General features: G+C 43.6%; 1 protein-coding gene across 2 annotated transcripts in view; it reads left to right on the forward strand.

Moving 5' to 3' along the window:
- Nucleotides 1–425: 425 nt before the first annotated feature.
- flt1 (fms related receptor tyrosine kinase 1) overlaps nt 426–18,946 on the forward strand; it is a 248,293-nt gene continuing 229,772 nt past the window's right edge. For both annotated transcript variants that reach the window (XM_078545377.1, XM_078545376.1), the window contains exon 1: nt 426–631. In XM_078545377.1, the coding sequence (XP_078401503.1) occupies nt 571–631 (61 nt within the window). In that variant the 5' untranslated portion in view covers nt 426–570. The remainder of the gene's footprint in view (nt 632–18,946) is intronic.

Here is an 18,946-nt window from a genome sequence, read left to right on the forward strand (position 1 = left end):
GGACAATGTAATTGACTGGCAATGCAGTTCCTCAAACACATGAAGGACTGGCACAGTTTGTAAAGTTTCCAAAAGATCCCTGGTTAATCTGGAATCAATTCATACAGAAAAGAAGTAAAATGGTCACAAGCAGGACCACAGTCATTTTGGTCGGTTGTGTCCGTCTCCAAAATTCCTGCGACGTCACTGGGGTGTAACGTTTCCGAAGCGAGTTCGCAGGGACGGTATAAAAGCACAGGATGCTGATTACGGAGTAGAAACTACCGGAGTCTAGTCTCAAATTGCACTGGATACATTACTCATGACCTGAGATTTTTCCTTAACGCCTAGTTATTTGTGAAACGTATTCTGTAAGTCAGAGCTGACGTGAAGGTCAGAGCTTTAGGGTAGTCCTGGAATGTTCGCATTGGACATGTAGAGGACTTCATACGGTGGCTATTTTACATCAGACCTTCATCGTACTCACACGGAGGACCGATAAATAACCTTTTGGGGGGAAAGCCGTCTTCATTCAAGAAAACGTCCATCATTCATCCTCAGACAAGAACCAGGCACTTGTTTCACTTCAAGATGTCTTATGTTTTGATGACAGTTATACTTTATAGTCAGATCGGAAATATCGTTACAGCGCGTAAGTAATATTAAATTTTATAAATTATGGAAAAGCCTGGCAATCGTAAGGAAATGTAGCGTTGTAACCCAGTGGGTGAAATATGCAAATCGACTGTCTCGCCCTTCGGGACTTTAACCAAATGTTGGACCAATTGTTCATTCATTGAAAAGATGAATTCTTATTCATACCAATTACAGGGAACCGATTACTTAATCTTAAAAGGGATATTCCCACGATTGCAGCAAATGGATGTCTAACGGGAACCGGCTATTTCTGCAACTGCAGGCTCTCCCAATGTTTGAAGTGTGGGTAGCCTACGTTTCAAAAGTGACGAGTAAGCCAAATGATGGTGACCTGTTATCCTGTTATGGAATGAGGAACGAGCTACTGCAGGGAGAGAAAGAAATATTTCTCACCGCAGTAGCTCGTTGCTGTTTCAGTTAACGAACAGTTTTGAAGAAAGTATGAAATAAGCAGTGACCACAATAGGTGCGCTTTACTGCACAGCACTCAGTTCTGAATTTCTCAAATATACCCCGTTTCCTCAGTGGGAATGTACGAAAGCAGGCGAATCCCATTCGCGTTTCTTTTTTTTACCTTCTGTTGTTATTTGACTTCCTGGTACTCGAGATACAGCAAACCAACTGCTACGGAGCCCCATTATTGAAGGGACATTACAGTATGTGTGATTTTGAAAGTGATTTCATAGAGCGCAATGGTTAGTTAGGAGCTCGGTTCTGGATTGCTGTTCTCGGAATTCCCTTGTGGGTACCCCATAGCTTCTTCAAGTCGGCTGCAGACTTGCAATATCTTGACCCGCATCACCTCCAGGTTCGCTGCCTACGCTTTGAAGGTCCGTGGGTTGATCTGAGATCTCGGCAGAGGGAGGCAGCACTTCTCTTAAAGCTTCCCCTCTGACTCATTGTTAATCATTTATTATATGCACCGAGTTGTGAAATTGCGAATAGGACGCTATAATTTTTGGAAGGCGGAGAGATACAATCGTTTGCAGGCGTCGCTTCTACTTTCCAAAGGTGGGATTGTAAATATCGTAGAGAATACATTGTTAGTACTTGCCCTTAGACTCTTGTAATTAGATAATTAGAGCCAGAGAATTAATTAATAACTTTTAGTGTCTAACACGGGCGACAGGACATTTAATGTTATCTTTCAACCGACCGACAGGACATTTAATTAGTTAATAGTAGAATTATTTTCTAATAATTTTTAAGCACGTTATTTTTATCAGTGATGTTAGGTATCGATTCATAAACCGAGATTTCTAATGTCACATAGAGACAAAATCAAAATACTTAGGGTGCTGGAAATCGGAAATAAAAACAGACAACACTGCACAAATGATGCCTGACCTGCTGAATATTTCCAGCATTTTCAGTTTTTACTTCTCTGCAACTGGCAGAGCACATAATTGACGTGATGCGGGCACCTCCACATAACCTCCCGCTTGGTCGGTTGAAAGATAACATTAACATTCATGCATGGAGATGTGGACAGGAGGAGGGGCGAGTGCTGGTGTAGCACGCAGTTTTTGCAGCGCTGCGGGTGGGTGCAGGAACCGGCGACAGTCTGCGCGGCACGAAGGCAGGAGATGCTCCACAGCTTGCACTCCCACCCAGCTGAGCTGAGCCCACCTACTGCAGTCCATCATGCGGCTGTTGTGCGCTCAGGTAGTCTGCTTTGAGAGACGTCTCTGTGCACGAACTGCATCTTAAAAGTGGACAATAAATGGAATGAATGAAAGATTATAAATTGACTCAGATCATATTCACATCAGGTCAATATAAAGATGCCTAAAAAAATTGAAATCATTATTCCAGCACCTCGGTAGCGCCCTAATAAAGGCAAACACAGTAATTAGAATATATTTTTAATGTGGCAGCTTGAATTGTAATTCATCAGTAGAATAACATTTTGGTTATGCATAAGATTCATCGATGATACGTAAAGTTCTAATCATTCATAAGTAAAATGCAGTAAATTATTATACGGAGCAGCTTAGAATATGAAATCAACAGAATGAATGAATTGGGTACCTCGCGCCCTCCCGAACCATTTTATTTAGCCCAGAGATAGCAGAGTGAATGTACCAATACCAATTAAATTCATTTTTACTTATCTTGTATTGGAGTACTAGAAGAAAGTGGAACTGAGTTGAATTAATTAACAACCTGATAAATAAAACTAATGGAATGATGCAAGATTCGTTGGCAATTTAAAGGGGGAGCGGCGTGAATATTACTTTTTAATGTTTTCTGTATGCTGGAAAATGTGAGGACTTATCTCTCAGCACAGGCGCGAGGTCCAAGGGTCAGCAACGAGCCAACATTCGCAAAATGTAATTTAAGGTACATAACACATTTGTGCTTCACCAATGAAAATGGAAAATAAAGCCACCGTTCTGTCATATGTTCATTTCCCCCCAGTCAGCGGTGCTTTCTTCCACATCAGGGATAAATCGTGTTCACTGATGGACGTGCCTCAGTGATTTCTTCCAATAGTGTGTAGCAGCGTTCAGCAATTTTTGGCTTGCCTGTAGAGTTTTTGTAGTGTAGCTATGGTATAGAATCCAACCTGCCAGAATCCGAGCCTTGCAGCTTTGTTGCGAATTGATTTCAGAACTAGTAGAGAGTTCTGTGTATACATGGTTATGTAATCTTTCAGAACAATTCTGCACAAGATTTTCTAAAGTGTCTATAAAATCTAAAGGGCTCCCTGAGCATTTGAAACCAGGTGTGCCAATAGAGTTTATACTCGTTCGAGTTATCAACAGTCACAGATTGCAACTCTTTTGAGTACAATCACAGTTCTTGGTTTCCAGGAGTGGGACATGAACCCACAACCCTCTGATTCAAAGGCGAGGGTGCTATGAACTGAGCCACAGCTGACACCTCCCAATAGAGTTTATACTTGGTTTCAGACCCAGCTGTGTGAAAGGATTTCCTCAAGGAGGGCTGTGTGAGACAACTTCCTCCAATTACTGTTAGGCAAGAATGTAGAAATGGTTGTATAAAATTAAGGCAGGTCGGATACTAAACAGTGAAGCATATAAATGAATATCTATAGTTTAAAAATAATAACTGCCTTACATTAAAGAAGAAATTTTCATTGCTATTTTATGCAATGCAGTTGTCATTATATAATTCAATACAACAACTGAGCAAGGCAAAAGGTGCTGATTTATGAAAGAGAAAACTAGATTTTTTTTGCATATCTGAAACTTTTTGATGTGCGATTGTTCTCCCCCGTAGAAGCATATATTTTAAATCATTTCTTGAGATTATCAACCAGCTAAAAATTTTGTTGGCCAGTGATAATTTGAAAGCTTGGTTTTGATAAGCCATCTTTATCAGCTGTTAAACTATACTATTACAAGGAGGGCCTGAACAACATTCAAATATTAGCTGCAAGCTTTTAATTTTCTGCATCACTTTTTGGTACAGTGACATGTCCACAATTCAGTTTAAAATGTATAGTGCAAAATAAACTTTAACAAAAGGGAAAAAAGAAACTTTACTTTGGAACCAGGAAATGTGGAGCCACAGTCCTCATTCTGAAACACACACACAGCAGGAGCATTGTCTAGTTGTCTAAGAGTGAGATCTTAGTAAATTAATGAGTGATTGATCAGCACAGTCACAACAGCAATTAAATGCACTTTTACTCTTTCTCACTTCCATTGTAGTAATCAAGTGGACCTAGGCAAAACAGGTTAAAGCAAACAATTGGTTCCATTCCAATTAAATGACAAATAAGTTAATTTAAAATTTACATTCTTAATATTTACCTAGAGTTTAGATTATTTTCCTTTCAGCATTTCACTGCACACAAGATATTGTACTAAAGTGTGGTATGAGTGACAATCTGCAATATTTATGTGTCCTGTTTTTTGCTTTGTTGTACAAAGGACTGCAACATGTTGGAACTTATCAACATTTACCCTAAATTAGAGGTCACTGCATCTTAAAACTTCACAGTTTGGCAAAAGGGCCTTTTTAGTATGTCAATGTATGTCATTGCTTTTCACTTCTGATTGTTCTGTTCTCAGACCTTAGGACTTTCCTTTATACTTCCTCGGGAGTTCAGAAGAATTTATTTTACTCCATTGCACTGCTTTGAGCCAAAGCTACAGGGTGCTCAGAGAGCATAATAATGTATCTAAATGCTTCTTTACATATTTTGGTAGCATGGCCTAAAATAAACATGCCTGTTGGCCTTCAGGTTTATACAGGTTAAGATTCAAAGTAGCCATCATTTTTTTCAGCAAAAGAACTCTGATGGCTTTTCACCTTTATGATTACAGAAAGATTTATATTTGAGAATATGTGGGACAATGCATGAGAAAATGGCTAATGAGGCTTGAAATGTATGCAGAAGGACCACTGTGCAAAACCATTGCTGCATGATTGATAACTTTATTGCAAGCTGATGGCTACTTAGATCTTAAAGGTCAGGGGCTCTGTACACACCATGATTTGTTAAAGTGAATTAGATTTGTCTTCTATTAAAACTACTTTAAAGTGATTCAAAATACATTGATTGACAAAACACCAGCGTCTCTCAGAGATCATATAATTGTAAAATTTGCCATGTGAAATTTTGACAGATGTGAATTTCGTAATTTAATAGTTGTTTTTACTTACTAATATGATAGCAGGGCAGTAATATATAGGTAAAATGTGCTGAAAATGGTCAAAATTGCTCATAAGGTACTTACATTTTTTCCTTTCGTACACTTGCCAGCCTTTATCGCGATTCACAAAAGTAAATTACAGATTTTGAAGAAATTGAGACTCCTGTAAATTTGAAAGAAACCTCTTACTTACAGCCACACTCCGTATAGTTAAATGATTACATACAAAACTGACTTGGAAGTGAGTCACTACTAAGAACTGCATCTCATGCAGTAGTTAGCTCAAAATTCGACAGATAACACAATAATATGTTTCTAAGAAATCTAGGCAGGGACATTTCTGAGTGCAAGTATCTTTCTCTAATTTGAGATTACATTTCACAGTGTATTTTAGACGTGATAGATACTAAAAGAATTGTTTCACTTTAAGATGGTTTGGAAAACCAGTAAGATGGTTTTCCAAATGATATTTTTTAAAGAGTAGTTAGCTAGAAGTATATATATGTGTTCAGTTCTATCATTTGCTACCCTCTGAACTTATTTACAATTGAATAATATTTAATATTAAATAATATCAAAGACGGCCACCTATCCTGACAATCAGCTGCCCTCTCAAATAATGTGGGCATATGTTTTGTGCCCCTGCACCAATAGTCCCTACCAATTTCATTTAGAGAGGACTATTATATTATTTGAGTGTATGCTGAAAAGCTCTCCTATGTAATGAAGAGTTAATACGCCCATGGAGGTTATTTAAAAAGGGGAGTAATATTGGAATTTATTTATGTTGTTTCAACGTTTCTGTGCTTTTCTCAGCCTTCTTTATATTGCAATCACAAAAAGTAGCCTCAGTCGGGTGTAGGTCATTGCAGGGTAGGCTCCTGATGGTCGCTTGGTGACAGACAAGTTGATAAATTACAATGTATTTTCAAGCAGTGATCCTCTAAAGAAGCTTGTGCCTGAATAAAGGGGTAAGGATTTAACCTCTGTAATATTGACAGTAGAAGTGTCTTCCCAAAGCCAATTATGCAGCTAAGCTCATTTATTATTTTGACCAGTACTGTACTTGTATAACAGGCTATTTACACATGAATGTATTTGGGGTATAGATTCTGTAAAAGAACATCACAGTATTGTTTTTAGAATCCTGTCATCACTGTCATGTATTTCTCCATACATATTCCATGAAGGATATATAATATGCATCAACATTTTCCATGGTGAAAGTATTCTAGGTGTATGAAATACAAATTGTGCTTAGAATCATTGCTAGGATATCTAAATAATAAAACAAATAAAGAATGGACAGTTAATTAAATTACACCCCTCAAATTTTTAAAGGCTCTTCAAGATGTTGATTGGTTTCTAATTGTTGCCCACATATTAAAACCACAGGAGGCATGGCATTTCATGTCATTGTTTTGCATAGATAAATTACATGGCAGTAGACTTAGCCCAATTTATTGGAATAAACATGAGCTTGGTGTAAATTGTAGTATTAGGAATGTAACTTAAAATACTGATTATATAATAGTGAGACAACTTCTATATAATTTCAGCACACCTGAAACAAATGCAAACAATTGACTCTACATTTTGTTTGTGGTGGTAAAGCAGACATCTGCTTACATCTTTTGTAAGATGCTCCAGAGATTTCTATAATTTTGGAAGTGGATAGTGATATTTTGAAAGCAGTTTTAATTTATTTGTTGATGAAATGTGGGCTTAGCTGGCTAGGCCAGCATTTATTGCCCATCCCTAATTGCCCTTGAGAAGGTGGTAGTGAGCTGCTGCCTTGAACTGCAGCAGTCCCGATAGTGTAGGTACACCCACAGTGCTGTTAGGAAGGGAGTTCCAGGATTTTGACCCAGCAAAATTGAAGGAACGATGATACAGTTCCAAATCAGAATGGTGTGTGGCTTGGAGGGGAACTTGCAGATGGTGGTGTTTCCATGCATCTACTGCCCTTGTCCTTCTAGGTGGCAGAGGTTGTGGGTTTGGAAGCTGCTGTCAAAATAACTTTGGTGAATTGCTATGGTGCATCCTGCAAATGGCATACACTGCTGCCGCTGTGCGACGGTGGTGGAGGGAGTGAATGTTTAAGGTGGTGGATGGAGTGCTAATCAAGCGAGCTGCTTTTTCCTAGGTGATGTCAAGCTTTTTGAGTATTGTTGGAACTTCACTCATCCAGGCAAGTGGAGAGTATTCCATCACGCTTCTGACTTGTGCCTTGTGGATGGTGGACAAGTTTTGGGGAGTGAGGAGCTGAGTTATTTGCTGCAGAATCCCCAGCCTCTGACCTGCTCTTGTAGTCACAGTATTATATGGCTAGCCCTGTTCAGTTTCTGGTCAATGGTAATCCATGGATGTTGACAGTGGGGATCCTGCGCTGGTAATACCATTGAATGTCAAATGGAGATGGTTAGATTCTCTGTTGTTAGAGATGGTCATTGCCTGGCACTTGTGTGGCATGAATGTCACTTATCAGCTCAAGCCTGAATGTTGTCCAGGGTTTGCTGCATTTGGACATGGACTGCTTCAGTATTTGAGGAGTCATGAATGGTGCTGCACATTGTGAAATCATCAGTGAACATCCCCACTTCTGACCTTATGATGGAGGGAAGTGCATTGATGAAGCAGCTAAAGATGATTGAGCCTGGGACAGTACCCTGAGGAACTCCTGCAGCGATGCCCTAGGGCTGTGATGTTAACCTCCAACAGCTATTGTATTTTCTTTTGTGCTTGGTATGACTCCAACCAGTGCGGAGCTTTTCCCTTGACTCCCATTGACTTCAGTTTTGCTAGGCCAAATGCTGCCTTGATACCAAGGGCACTCACTCTTACCTCACCTCTGGAGTTCAGCTCTTTTGCCCATGTTTGGACCAAAGCTGTAATGAGGTCAGGAGCTGAGTGGCCCTGGCAGAACCCAAACTGTGCATTGATGAGCAGATTATTGCTATGTAAGTGCTGCTTGATAGTCCTGTAGAACTATACATTTTGGATGCCTTCTTTTTCAAGAATTACATTCTAAGACAGTTCTGCTTATCAAGGTAAAGGAGATCAGTGCTAGAAAAAAGAATACTTTTCCATTTCAAACTTTAATTTAAAGTGTTCAGCAGGTCAGAGAAAACATGGTTCATGTGTAAAGGACTGTGAAATTTGGCTCTTTAGTCTCTGGTTTTTGAACACCATGAGTGCTGTTTTGTCTTCAAAATGGCACCTGTGGTGCAGGCATACACTTCTGGTGCTAGCCATGCTGGGCACCATTTTGGTGAGGATGGTAGTGTATGGGCAGGCAGTGTCTGTTGGAAGAATGCAGAGTAGGCAGAACCTGACATCAATCAACATGTAACACTGATATGATGCCAGGGCTGACATTTTGGACTCAATGCTCCAGTTAATGCCCTCTCTTAACCTTGCACAACTGAACACATATTGATATCAGAAAGTACCCCACACCAGCACTATTTAAAGGAATCACCAACTAATTTCAGTTAATTGCTTGTTAATTTATACTGGCTGTGCTGTGGTTGTAGAAGTGTTTGGTGATTTCCAGAGTTGTTTAAAGTTGCTGAAGCCGACGGGGTGTGATGTGGCATGTGCTGAAGAACTTTGTTCTGACTTCAAGGCTTCTACAAAAACCATTTGCTCCAAGACATAGGTGTAGTTGTATGTATGTCTTCCCCTTGCACTACAGCATGATAGTGAGAATAAGCAGAGATGAGACAAAGCAGGACAAGCTATTGGAAAAAGAAGGAGAATGAGTTCTCAGCAGGAGGTCATATCCACCCGGGACAATCAGGAGAAAATCACTAATCTGAACCTCAATCAAGAACAGTGGGCAGAATTTAATCAGTTGCACAGCATTCCCAATGGCAGAACTGGAAGAGGGCGCCACTTCTGTTTTCATGTCAGGAACTGGCACCCACGCAATTCATATTCAAATTTAAAGGGCTAATGACATGCTTGTAAAGCACATGAAAATGCGAAGCATGGGGGGATTTTCATTGGAAGAACCCGCCACCTGGTGACAGCTCAACAGGTCCGGGCAGGTGAGGAAGTGCTGCCTGGGCAAGCAAGGAGGCCCTGTGCCAAGGCACTAGATTCCACATCATTCTTTGTTCATTCTGCAGTTTGTCAGTTTGTTTTTGCAACTCTTCATAACTATCAGCCCCTGTTAAATGTATCCCCCCACCACGCTCCCACCATCCCCCACTATTAAGATCTATTTTCCTGGAACCTAACACCTGCCCACCTTAACATCATGTCCATGACCCTTACAAGTATAACTTGACATGTCAGAGCAAAGACATAGACCGGCCCATGGTTCAGCATGGCCTCGCTGCAGATTCTCCTCCAGGCCATCAGGGAATGGCAGGAAGTGCTTTTCCGGAGTGATGACAGCAGGAGACCCTCCCACCTGGCAAAGGTGGTGCAGGTGGAGATAACAGAGGAGGTTAGCAACCATGGGATCCACTCAAGATCATGGGTGCAGTGCCGGAAAAGGGTCAATGACCTCCTTCGATCTGTCTGGGTAAGTGTCAAGTTGGCATGGGACTGTCTTTCGTGGGCATCAGGCTATGTACGTGTGCGAGTGTGCAGCTATATTGGGCAGGTGAATGTGTGGTCAGCCTCAGGACTGCATGGCACTTGAGGCTAAAGCATGTGACAGTTTGGCTTGAGTGAGTGATTTGACACAAACCAACACATTGATGGGTCAGTATGTGTGATGGGGATACATGTGGGCAAGGAGGTCACAGTTGGCACTTGTCAAGTCACTAAATCTCCACTTTCTCCTGCAGACCTATAATCAAAAGGAAAGGACCAAGATGAATGGTGCCTTATCTCAAGGCCCTTACTCCTGTTGAGGAAGAAGCCTTCCAGAATGCTGGGGACCAGGGAGACTGATCCATTGCTGATGGTGAGGCTGGAGTGGCAAGGCAGCAGAGTGAGAATGCATCCAGCTTGGTGCTGCCATAATGGGCACTTAGGATCATGCAAGGAATTGTGCTATTCTTGTAGACTCTGTGGAACTTTAATGTGTTTCATTTTGTTCTTCTTTACAGGTGCCCAGATCCAGACCCCAGGCCTCAGCCACTGGAGACCGAAGACTCCACCTCTAACAATGATGACACCAGCCACCGAGAGGATGCATTGTCATTTATCTCTCACACACCCTCCACCAGTTCAGCTACACCCACCTGGGTCGTGAAGGGATTGAATTTAGAATCTGGGCCACGTTCTGGTGAGCACAGCACAGACACGTCCCAGCAGCTGAGGGAGGTTGTGACAGCTGACGTCCCAGACACTTGGAGGATTGCTGGAGATCAGGCCCCTGCTAAGCCCCACGCTGATGGTGGGCCTCTGGTTGCAGCCACAAGAAGCCTGCTGGAAATGCAGCAGAGGTTAGGGGAACATACGGCAGAGATGTCAGAGGTTATTTGCAGCTTTGCGCTGAGTACAGAGGAGTTCATGCATGCCATGAGTTCTGCCTTGTCTCAGGCATGTGAGCGCATTGGTTCCTCCATGGAAAAGTTGGTGACCGCCATGGAGAGCCAGGTCGAGCAGTCGATTCATATGCACTCTGACCTGTACTTCGCCTTTCTAGTCATTGGCTCCATACAGCACTGGATAGGCAAGAGAGGGATGATGCACCTCCCTCCAGGTGCCCATTCTCCTCAGGGAGATAGGGAGGTATCATTGCACACCCTGATGGAAGAGGAGTGCATGCCTGCTGCCTGGGGCTTCCTCTCAGGACACCCCCAGGGTGAGCAACCTCTCATCTTTCCCCTCGCTGACATTGACCCCATTGCCTCCAGCAGACGTGACTAATTCCATGCGGGACACTCCCAGTGAGATGGGGTATCATATTCAGGAGTCTGCATCCACCTCAGCTGCTGATGTTGGGTTCACACCAAGACGTGGTGGTAGGTAAAGAAAACTTAAGAATTTATGAGAGCACAAACGAAACTGGCAGAGGTGTCTTACGACATTCATTGTCACATGTAAATATTGTACAAAGTATTGTTCCATCATTATCCTTTTTAGGGACTTGATTAGTCAGAGAACTAACTATGCTGTCATGCCACATGGTTGGCACTCATGGCTGCAGGGGAATGTTAGATATCTCCTTTATTGTATAAGAGACTATCCTGTTGTGTGTTGGTGACCAGTCTTTAATTAATGTTTGTGTGTGTGTCAATTTTGATGTTCGCCAATCTGTGGGATTTTGAAGAAGATGCGGGCTCTGCATACACTCCATTATAGGCAGTGTCAAGGAGATTGTCTGAGATTATGTTCCACAGGGACAATTGAATTGCCTTATGTGAAGTCAATGACCTCTAATGATGCAACAGGTTCTGAGATTTTGGTCATTATAGGCTGCTTGACACATGCCCATTGATGCATCAGTTCTCTTGGGTAACAGTCTTCCATAGCAGGGGGTGTGTGACAGATATCCGCTTCCCCTGCTATTCTAGATGGTAGTGGATGCAAGTTTATGGTGTAAGGGGTAACATATTGGCATGGATAGAAGATTGGCTGGCTAACAAGAAGCAGACAGTTGGCATAAATGAGTCTTTTTCTGGTTGGCAGGATGTGATGAGTGGTGTGCCACAGGGATCAGCGCTGGGGTCTCAACTTTTTACAATTTATATAAGTGACTTGGATGAAGGGACTGAAAGAATGGTTGCTAAATTTGCTGATGACAAAGAGAGGTAGGGAAGTAAATTGTGAAGAGGACGTAAGGAGGCTACAAAGTGATATAGATAGGTTAAGTGAGTGGGCAAAGATCTGGCAAATTATGTACAATGTGGGCAAATGTGAAATTATCCATTTTGGCAGGAAGAATAAAAGATAAGCTTATTATCTAAATAGTGACAGATTGCAGAGTTCTGAGGTTCAGAGGGATCTGGGTGTCCTAGTGCATTAATCACAAAATGTTAGTATGCAGATACAGCAAGTAATTAGGAAAGCTAATAGAATGTTATCATTTATTGTGAGGGGAATTGATTACAAAAGTATGGAGGTTATGTTTCAGTTGTACAGGGCATTGGTGAGACCACACCTGGAGTATTGTGTACAGCACTGGCCTCCTTATTTAAAGAAAGATGTAAATGCATTAGAAGCAGTTCAGAGAAGATTTTCTAAACTAATACCAGGAATGGATGGGTTGTCTTGAGAGGAAAGGCTGGACAGGTTAGGCTTGTATCCACTGGAATTTAGAAGAGTAAGAGGCGACTTAATTGAAACCTTTAAGATCCTGAAGGGCGTAAGGGGTCGCTCATTTAAGACAGAGATGAAGATAAATTTTTTCTGAGGGTTGTGAGTCTTTGGAACTCTATTTCTCAAAAGGCAGTGGATATTTTTAAGCAGAGCTACATAGATTCTTGATTAACAAGGGGGTGAAAGGTTATCGGGGGTAGACAGGAATGTGGGTTTGAGGTTACATTCAGATCAGCCATGATCTTATTGAATGGTGGAGCAGGCTTGAGAGGCTGAGTGGCCTACTCCTGCTCCTAATTCTTATGTTTGTATATTTGTATGATCTTGGGAGAGGATGGTTGTTGAAGACTGGCTGAGGTTGGTAGACATCCCGAGCAAGCAAATTTCTCCCAGGGATGGGAGAATGGTCATGTGGGTTCCTCAGTCTTTGGCAAATATCATGTATATGAGATTGTCCCTGGCATGTTTCTCCATGGCTCTGGCATCTATTAGAAGCTCATTCACATACATATCCTCTTCCTGAGGATCATCCTATTCATCCTCATCTGAGCAGTGTTGCTCCTCTTCCCTGTCGTCCTAATGCAAGGGTTTACTGCACTGTATGACCAAATTGTGCAGAGCACAACATACCATGACTATCTGTGAAACACTGTGTGGTGCATAGTGCAGAGCCACTTCGGACCTGTCAAGACAGTGGTGGTGCATTTTTAACATGCCAATGATCTGTTCGATAATGGCATTGGTGAAGGTGTGGGTTTCATTGTAGCAATTTTCCGCTGCGCTGTTGGGATGCCTCACTGGTATCATCAACCAGGTCCAAAGGGGATAGCCCTTGTCATCCACAATCCAGCTGTCAGCCTGGGCAGGGACTTCGAAAAGCTCAGGAAGTTGTGAGTTCCACAAGATATACAAGTCTTGAGAACCGTCTGGGAAATGAGTACAGACCTGCATGATTCTTCCCCTGTAATCGCTAACCAGTTGGACAGTTAGAGAGTGGAATGTCTTGCGGTTCACATGTGCTGCTGGCTGTTCCCATGGAGCTCTATACAACATGAGTGCAGTCAATGACCACAGAGCCCATTGCCCTGGCTATCATCATCAGTGGTGAACCTAATGAACTCATTGGCACAATGGAAGAGGGCATTGGTCACCTCTTTGTTGCACGTGTGTGGCAATCTGCAAAATGCCACACATGTCACCTGTGGAGCACTGGTAGCAGTCAGTGGAGAAAAAGTTGAGTGAAATAGTCACTTTGAGGACCACTGGCATGGGGTTGCTGCCAAATCCATGTAGCTGCAAGTCTTGCTGCAGGATCCAGCAGATTTCAGTGACTGCCTTCTGGGACATCCTCAGGATGCCCTGGCATTGCCTCTTGGTGATCTGAAGGTAGTTTGTCCACATCCTGAAGATGCGCTGCTGTGCCAGTGACCACTTTCTTCAATTTCTTCCGTGGATGACTTCCTCCAGACCAACCTGCCCCTCTAGTGCTGCCTGCTGCTGGCCTTGTGGCCTCTGTTGTTGACCTGTCACACCCTCTCCTGCTCCAGAGATTGTAGGAAGATTGGGCGTATGAGACCCATAGGTATTCTACCAAGTGAATTGTGTGGAAAAGGCAAACTGTAATATGAGAACCTGCGTGCCCATGGGTTTTGTCCATACAGCTGCTGAGCAATGAGATTTTTCATTCCTTCCATTGTCCACGCCCAAAACTCCACATACCCCACACTAGCCTCCCCCCACTTGGATCTGCACTCCTGGCAGCTACATGAGTTTTTAAAAATCGTCAGGTACAGTGTGTGAGTGACCCTTGAATTGCAATCCATGACCTTCTACCCTCCACTGTCACCTTGACTTTGTTCCCATCATCCTTGACCTTCTACTGTGCGCCTTCCCCTGTAACCCTTGATCCTCCCCCCATCACCTTGGATCCTGTCATCATGGGTGTTTGCATGTCATCCCTCCCCCAGCGCCTAACACCAGCCCCATCACACTTTCTCCTCTGTTCCTAGACCATCCCGTGACCCACCCTTTGAGGCCTTTGAAAATCCCTAGCTCAAACTGGACCTGCTCCTGTACCAAATCAAACTCGCCCCCATGAATTCCCTCTACCAGCCAGCACCCTGAGTTTGACCCATAGGACCCACATGTGGTCAGTACTGACCCTGCCATTTAGGCTGTTCATTTTGTTTATCTACATTGAGTGCACCCACCCCGCTCCACAACCAAGACATCAGGCCCTTCCCACTGCAAACTTCCAAGCCCCGAATCCACCCTCTTTGTTCCCTCAGAGCCCTGTTGCACTCCTCCATGCCTGACCCCCACTTCCTCCCTCGGAGCCCTCTTCCATTTCTCCATGCCCCTGCCCAAATTCCCCAACCCCCTCACCCCTGAATTTCCCTTGCCGGTCCTGACCGTCCATGTAAGCTGCAATTCTCCTGCTCCCCTTAATTTTGTGCCACAGAGCACAACAAAGACAATCGCTCACCTCAGAAACAACTGCACAAAGCCAACTAGGTGCATGACATCTTTAAACATAAGTGAACCGGGTGCCACAAGGTTCCCGTGCAGGGCTGACTTAATCTTGAAAGATGGACCTAATTTCAATGAGTATTCATAGCATGCAAATATATTACAAGTAGTAACTGCCACAGGGTGGTATGAGGCCTGACCCACCACTGCCCATGCTGCCAACTTGATTTTTCATTTTGAACCTGTTGTCGTAATTTAGACATTTTGGCTCCTGCCTGATTAACTCACCCCACCCTGCTCCCAGAGTCTTCATTAAATTCTGGCCAGTGTGTCAGACATCTGTACTTCACTAAGGATGTCAGGACTGAATTCTGCCACCTACTGCAGCATCAGAGAACAGCAAGGACAGCATCACCCCTGGCTGTGAAAGTGTTCGTGTCCATGAACATTTATGCATCTGACTCCTTCCAAATTTGAGCAGGCATTATTTCCAACATCTCCCAGTTTGCCATCTACTGTTGCATAAGGAATGTCACTGAGGCTCTGTGTTCCAAGGGAGCTGAAAATATTTCATTCTTTTTTGCCAGAGAGAAGCAGGCTGAGTGAGGAACTGGCTTTGTGAGAATCACAGGCTTCCTCTGGATCAGGGTGTCATTGACTGCACACATGTCACTTTAGAGATACCACATGTCAACTCTCTTGCAGGTGCCTGGCAGTTGTCGGGATGCCTACATTTCAAGGCGGTCTGCTATGCCATCAACATTTGTGCCAGCAGGAACCAGAGGGTGGCTACTAGGTGACACGGGCTATCCTTTGCCGCCAGCTATTCCTCAATTCAAGGATGACATTTATTTAGGGCTGTGAATTCCTGCCATGGGTCTTCATGAGACTGAACAGGCCAATTCTCAACCCACAGGCCTTTGGGGACATGGGGCAGGATGCCCCATGGGTAGTAGGACTTGGAGTGCAGGATTTGTTTCCTTTTCTTTCCTTCTTTGCCACCGTTCTGCCTTATCATTAATGTGCTGGGGTTCAAAGCATGTTGCAGCTTGATGGACAGGTTGTCGCCATTTTGAACGATTGGTAGCAAGCTCCCCCCAGTCATTAATGTTAATGCTGCCGTGCTTCAAAAAGAGCTTCAGAGTGCCTTTGAAGCATTTTCTTTGTCCTCCCTGGAATGTTGGCAATTTGAGAGTTGAAAAAACAGGACCTGGTGGGGAGATGCTTTTCAGCAATCTGGACACAGTGTCCAGTCCATCAAAGTTGAGTTTTGGTCTGAATGTTTGTGGAACCGACTTCAAGAAGGACACCAGCGTTTATTCGATGGTCCTCCCATTGAATCTGGAGGATGTGGCGGAGGCATTGCTGATGGAATTTCTATAGTGCCCTTATGTGTCGCTGACACACAGTCAGGTCTCACTGGAGTACAGGATTGTGGTGATGACAACTGCTCTGTACACTAGGACTTCTGTTAACTTGCAGAAGTCTTTGTTGTCAAACACTTGTTACTGTAGTTTGTAGAAGGCTGAGCTGATGCAGCTGGTCCGATGTTGGATCTCCTCATCAATAGTGGCCTTTTGAGAGAGATAATTGCCAAGATACGGGAAGTGCTCAACATATTTCAGAGTCTCTTCTTCAAAGTGTATGGGAGGTGGAATATTTGGCTGACCAGGTGTGGGTTGGTTTGAGTTTTGTTTTGACAATTTTAGGCAGGCAGAATTGCATGCAGAATTGAAGAGATTGTGAGTAGCTTGCAAATCTGGTGCAGTGAGGGCAACAACACTGCAGTCATCTGCAAACTGTAGATCGTGTATGTCTATGGTGGTCAGTTTAGTTTTGGCATGAAGGCCACTGAGTTTTCCAACTAGGCAGTATTTAGTACTGACAACAAAGGGTAGTTGATCTTTGAGGTGAATAGAGACTGACAGGTAGATTATATGGGGACTAACACACAGCCTTGCTTGACCCCGTATGAATTTTGAAGGCATCGGTATCAGATCTCCCGCTCAAGACAGTTGCAGTCATATCAGCATGTAGCAGTTGCAGGAATATAATGATTACTGAGTCAGATGCTTTGGTCAGGTCGATGAATGCAATGAAGAGTTCCTGGTGTTGTTCTCGAAATTTTTCTCGGCTTTGTCTGGCAACAAAGACCATGTCAGAGATTCCTCTGGAAGGTCTAAAGCCACATTGTGTCTCTGGGAGGATTTCCTCAGCCACAGGAAGTAGGCAATTCAGGAGAATGCGTGTGGGATTTTCCCTGCTATAAACAAGAGGGAACTATATCAATAGTTTACGCTGGATGATTTATCTCCCTTCTTGAAGATGGTTATAATTGTCACATTCCTGAAGTCATTGGGGCAGGGAGTTCTTTTTCCTCCCAAATCCATAAGATGACCACATGAAGTGTTGATGTGAGCAAAAGCCCACCAGCTTTGAAGGCCTCCGCTGGAGTACCATTGGGGCAGCAGGCTTTGTTGTTTTTCATACATTTGATTGAAAGAGTTGCAGCAAGCATCGATGGTGGTTCACCCATGGATTCTACCATGGGGATATCCTTGAGGGTATTAGCTGCCACGGTGGATTCACAGTTGAGTTGTTGAAAATGTTCTTCCCAACGTTGGCAGATGACATTGTCATCCTTAAGAAGAGAAACACCATCCTGTGAGTGAAGAGGATTTTGTTAATTTGACCTTGATCTATAGACAGCCCTGGTGGCTTCAAAAAAGCCTTGCATGTCATGATGATCAGCATATTGTTGGCTCTCTTGGGCTTTCTCTCCCCACCACATGTCCTCTAACTTTTTGATTTGTCTCTGGGCATCAGCCTCAAGATGACTGCACAGTCACAGATGCTGCTGGCCAAAGACACCTCTGTCCCAATACAGGTGTCCGAGTGTCCAACAACCTTCATACGCCTGTTGCCTATGTGCAGATTCTTGACTGGGACTCTCATGTTCAAAGCTCTGGCCCTGTCGCAAATTCTCTATTGCTACAGGACTTGGTAAATGGACCCTGGCAAAAGCCTGCCTGTGATTTTGCTTAACTTGGGAACCTTTGGGGGCCTGTCATTGTCCACATGATCTCGACGGGTTGGTGATCAGATTTTGGTGACGTGTCGAACCACAATGACTGGGGCCACTTTGCTACTGCAGCCTTCTCCCATCATTGCAGCCTGTGAGATGCACAGTCTTCCTTTGCCTGTTCTGCCATTGAGGACTTTTTGGATCACACTTTGTCTGGCACTTCCCTCCAATCTTGCTACCATGGATGACCCTTCTAGGAGCAAGGTGCTTCTGACTGCATTGCTCAAGGGATCGTCGGAGAACAAGCCTCTCCACCACATCAATATGGTGATCCAAGGAGGGTATCCTTTGATAATATGACCCCCGTGCACAGCATGCATATAATCAAAGCTATGCTGCCATATAAAATGTGATAGAGGAAACCATTGGTAAATTTTGCTGCCTGAACTACTCTGAAGAGGACAATCTGTCATTTACCCCACCCCTGCTGTGATGCCACCTCCAAATAGATCTTCATCTACTCAGCTGTTCACTCTGCAAAACCCTGGTCCACTTCTTGATCACCCCCAGTACCCCACCCCTTCCCAAGGCTCCTTTCCATGCAAGCGCAGGAGATGCCCTTTTACCTCCTCTCTCCGCACCATTACAGGTTCTAAACACTCCTTTCAAGTGAAACAGCGATCTACGTGTACTTATTTCAATTTAATACACTGTAATCAGTTCACAATGTGGTCTCCTCCACATCAGGAAGATCAAACATAGATTGCATGACTGATTTGTAGAAAACTTCTGCTCAGTCTGTAAGCATGACCCCCAAGCTTTTGGTCGCCTGGCATTTTAATTCTCCAATTAGCTCTCACGCTGACCTCTGTCCTCAGGCTCCTGCAGTGGCCAAGTTGGTACCAGACTCCTCCATAGTCCTTGACATTGACTGAAAGCTTTCTGGTAGACCTGCTCATGCATC

This window comes from Cetorhinus maximus, chromosome 7 (assembly GCF_964194155.1).
Source record: "Cetorhinus maximus chromosome 7, sCetMax3.hap1.1, whole genome shotgun sequence".
Lineage (NCBI taxonomy): Eukaryota > Metazoa > Chordata > Chondrichthyes > Lamniformes > Cetorhinidae > Cetorhinus > Cetorhinus maximus.